Raw genomic sequence first — 2,500 nt, forward strand, 5'->3', positions numbered from 1 at the left:
TGACGGTAGATAGGAAGTGTGATAATTGATCAACCCGCGACTGACACTTCAACCGGACCGGGGACAGGTTGAGCAACGAGCGTTGTGGTCGATGCACGCCATAGGTTGAGGTGCCTTTTACAACGACAAGGTCTTCATGACACGGCCACTCTTCTTGTCATATGCACTCGTGGCAACATCTTTCACCGTCAATGACCTAAGCGGACGCAAAAAGGTGCTAATTAAATGTCCCGTTTGCCCTCAATCTCCAGATTGCTCGCGATGGTGGTGCCCTGTGAGGAAAGCAACGGTCACACCATCGCCCTTTTTTCAATCCGCCCGGTGCGTTCCATCGAGACCACAAGATGTTGATTGAAATGTAATTTAATCGCCACGCCAGGCTCGTAACCCGTGACCTTGGCGTAAGGTGCTGTGCACTTGACACGACGACAGTGCGTTGTGGAGAAAGAAGCAGAAAACCAACGGCATGCAGATCGAGTGTCGCACTACAAACTATCACCATGGCATTGTAAATTAACTATCTGCATGATCATGGATTGTATTTAGCGATCGTAATGAAGGGATTACACCTGGATCGATGCCGATGCTTCCATATTGATGCTGCGATAAGTTGCTTTCGTTTTCCTGGCTAGACTTTCATTTAGGAAAACCTTCTTGACCCACGGAATCTATCGAATGATACTGTACCCATATTGAAAAAACTGTACTCTTCATTATCACATAAACTAACTTCATTCGATTAAATAGACTAATGAATTAGTTGAAAGCTTTATTTCAGCCTCATTAGCAAGTCATTTGAAGCACAGATTAGATAAATTAGTTTCCTTTCCATTTTTGCATTTACGAATAATGCATCGTAGTAAGGAAAGTACTCCAATGCCAGCCTACGAATCGTGACAGCAAATTTCGTCTTTTCCGTACTTTTAGTGCAAATTAGTTCTCTACACGTTAATGTAATCTATTCCGCATTTCGGTTCACAGCAAGCGAAACAATAGACGGAACTCGTAGATGACTAGAACTTTGTAACACCAGAAGCTCGGGACCATCGGTGAATGGACCAAAGCAGGCATTGTGTCACAGGTATGCTTCAGCGCGTCAGCATTAGAGAACTGATGATCTGCTGCTGCTGTGAGATATTAGCGGATGTGCACGAAGTGAAAATTACTTCTCACCCTTCCCTAACACCCCCACTCTACCCGCCAGCCTACCCTGGGGCCATATGCCATGCCCAGTGGAGCATAAAACCAACCGGAACAAATAGAACGCAACGGTGGCTTTGTCATACGGACACGTGGATCCACCAGCCGCTTAGTTTGATGGTTTAGTGCAGGGGCCTACTGTGATTCTTAGTGAAAGCAGTGAAAGTGATGTGCCCTAGAATCGGGCAAAGAAGGAAAGTTCTGTGCGCTCCTACCGGCGTGGCCCACGGCAACGTACACGTTTAGCCAAAAATCGGAATTACACATCAAGCTCAGGGAGGGACCAGGTGATGTAATGCGTTACTGTGCGATGGGAGGTGATGTTTTTAAAGCCTGGACGTAGCAAAAGTCCCCAGTGACCGGTTTCCTGTCCTGGTATAGCGGCTGGCACGGTCATGTAGAGCGTGGAACTGTTGACGAGTGAAAGGCACCCTGGCTATCAACAAGTAGTTCGTCAGAGGCTCGAGATGAAGGAATGATTGTAATAAGGCGGTCGAGCGAGCGAACAGGCAAGCGTACGCGCTATTGAACTGTTTAACAGACGGATAGTATGAGCATGATAACCTCTGGAGAGCAACATGACTTGGTTTTGCTTCATTTGATTGTACATTTGCAATTGCCCATGGCGAACCATCTTGCGGAAATACCCGTTGGACTGGAAATACCAGCAACGTTTGGTAATGTTTTTAAATACGAATACAGCACAGCATGTAGATAGTAGTATGGTCCCATTTAGTGGTCAGTAAAGAGACAAACACTAACGATTCATCGTATGCTAATGTTCCATCTGCTACGCTGCTGTTTACCGAGACTGGACAGAGGCTGCTTGAGCGCTTGGTCTTGCTACCGTCTTTGACGTCACTACCGTGCGTTGGTGTGTGACTTCGTCAACCATCCAACCCACCCACCCATTGTTAGACGGTGCTCGCGCACGGAAGCTGCTGCAATATGGAGAATCGGAAGGACACTACGCACTTACCCTGGACCGCTGGTATCCGTCGGGATTCATCGTCGGCATCAGGTAGATGGCGGTCTCGTTGACGAGAGCGCCGACCTCCGGGTCACGCTCGTAGTTGGCCAGCAGAAACTGGGCCAAGTACAGGAGCAGCTCGCGCCCGACCGTTTCGTCACCGTGCATATTGGCCACGTACTTGAACATGGGCATGAGCAGCGGCCTCGGCTGGTTCACGTTCGGGCGTATCTCGATCACGGACAATGGTCGGCCTTCCCGCGACTGCCCGATCGTATGCACCTTGGCCAGCTGCGGGTAGTCTTTCTGCAGGTGGGCCAAAAAATCCAG

The 2,500-nt window shown here is 48.7% G+C and overlaps 1 protein-coding gene across 1 annotated transcript in view; it reads right to left on the reverse strand.

Moving 5' to 3' along the window:
- The window catches only part of LOC126570692 (carboxypeptidase D), an 11,077-nt gene that overhangs the window by 8,173 nt on the left and 404 nt on the right, over positions 1–2,500 (reverse strand). Inside the window, exon 1 of the mRNA XM_050228628.1 lies at positions 2,180–2,500. This exon is cut by the window's right edge and continues 404 nt beyond it. Coding sequence (XP_050084585.1) covers positions 2,180–2,500 — 321 coding nt within the window. The remainder of the gene's footprint in view (positions 1–2,179) is intronic.

This window comes from Anopheles aquasalis, chromosome 2, assembly GCF_943734665.1.
Source record: "Anopheles aquasalis chromosome 2, idAnoAquaMG_Q_19, whole genome shotgun sequence".
NCBI lineage: Eukaryota > Metazoa > Arthropoda > Insecta > Diptera > Culicidae > Anopheles > Anopheles aquasalis.